At 35.4% G+C, this 1,550-nt stretch overlaps 1 protein-coding gene across 1 annotated transcript in view; it reads left to right on the top strand.

Annotated features, from left to right (window-relative positions):
• Nucleotides 1–365: 365 nt before the first annotated feature.
• The window catches only part of LOC111711959 (uncharacterized), an 11,136-nt gene continuing 9,951 nt past the window's right edge, over nucleotides 366–1,550 (top strand). Inside the window, exons 1-2 of the mRNA XM_023486449.1 lie at nucleotides 366–559; nucleotides 1,257–1,413. Of these exons, the coding sequence (XP_023342217.1) occupies nucleotides 413–559; nucleotides 1,257–1,413 (304 nt within the window). The 5' untranslated portion in view covers nucleotides 366–412. The remainder of the gene's footprint in view (nucleotides 560–1,256; nucleotides 1,414–1,550) is intronic.

Raw genomic sequence — 1,550 nt, forward strand, 5'->3', positions numbered from 1 at the left:
CTGAGGGGAGGGGGGGGGACCTTGAGGTCTGCATGTAGGGTTAAGAGGTTGATCTAATAAAAAATAAATGTAACTCTGAAACAATATAAGTAGATACTTAAATGTTAATTTTTACAATTTCTAAATTAAGAAGTTTTTTTTTCTCCTTAATTTAGGTTTCTTTTGTACGTATTTATATGTAATCTGAGGTTATATATAAAACGGGCTTGCATAACAGGTTTGGTTTCGAAAACAAAGTTTTTATTTCATAAATAAAGGTTTTGTTTGTAAATAAAGGTTTAGTTTGTAAATAAAGGTTTTGTTTGTAAATTAAGGTTTAGCTTGTAAATAAAGGTTTAGTTTGTAAATAAAGGTTTAAATAATACTCCTAGCTGAGCGAGCTGAGCAGCTAGTGCTTGCTGGACAGCAGAGTATGACCTCCAGTTGTAACGCTAGTAACGAGGAAGACGACCCTTATGATTCTGACGTTCACAGTAAAATAACTGCACGCGATAACCTCAAGCGGACAAGCATTGTTCAACGCGGGGAGTGTAAACGACGAAATTCAATCACTAGTCAGGTATAAGCTGGGAATATTAGGAATTCAATCATTAGTCAGGTATAAGCTGGGAATATTAGGAATTCAATCATTAGTCAGGTATAAGCTGGGAATATTAGGAATGCAATCATTAGTCAGGTATAAGTTGGGAATATTAGGAATGCAATCATTAGTCAGGTATAAGCTGGGAATATTAGGAATGCAATCATTAGTCAGGTATAAGCTGGGAATATTAGGAATTCAATCATTAGTCCGGTATAAGCTGGGAATATTAGGAATTCAATCATTAGTCAGGTATAAGCTGGGAATATTAGGAATGCAATCATTAATCAGGTATAAGCTGGGAATATTAGAAATTCAATCATTAGTCAGGTATAAGCTGGGAATATTAGGAATTCAATCATTAATCAGGTATAAGCTGGGAATATTAGGAATTTAATCATTAATCAGGTATAAGCTGGGAATATTAGGAGAGACGCAAGCTAAATGAATCTGGGCGAAAGCTCTTCAATATATTGAACTAACCAAAATAATCAATTCTAGCTAATAATTGTTTATACAGGGTTACCCACAAAAGGATGAGACGGCAAAGACGACCTAAAACTTTGAATATATATAAGGGAAAAAACAGTTTAAATTCCGTACAGTCGTCTATGAAGTCTCATCACCCTTTGAGTGTAAACCTGTACATGGACAATTTTGGCAAACTATTTTATAGAGAATGAAAGATCTGGGACACCTTAACTTTGGTTCGTGTGGGTCTATGGATATCTCTAGTCCAGACAGCCTGATATCCAGTCCGACAATATCCAGTCCATCCATATCCATATCCAACACAAGTGTATCCAGCCTACAGGGATCTCTTTATTCAGAAGGAAATAACATTATCTATTTATTTGATACTAACTGCAGTGTCCGGCGTTGCCCGTGTAATTTTAAAAACGCTTTTTTAAGATTTTGAAGAAAAAACTTTGAATTCGATTTTTTTAGCTTATGTCACCCCCCCCCCCCC

The sequence above is a fragment of the Eurytemora carolleeae genome, unplaced genomic scaffold, assembly GCF_000591075.1.
Source record: "Eurytemora carolleeae unplaced genomic scaffold, Eaff_2.0 scaffold209, whole genome shotgun sequence".
Taxonomy (NCBI): domain Eukaryota; kingdom Metazoa; phylum Arthropoda; class Copepoda; order Calanoida; family Temoridae; genus Eurytemora; species Eurytemora carolleeae.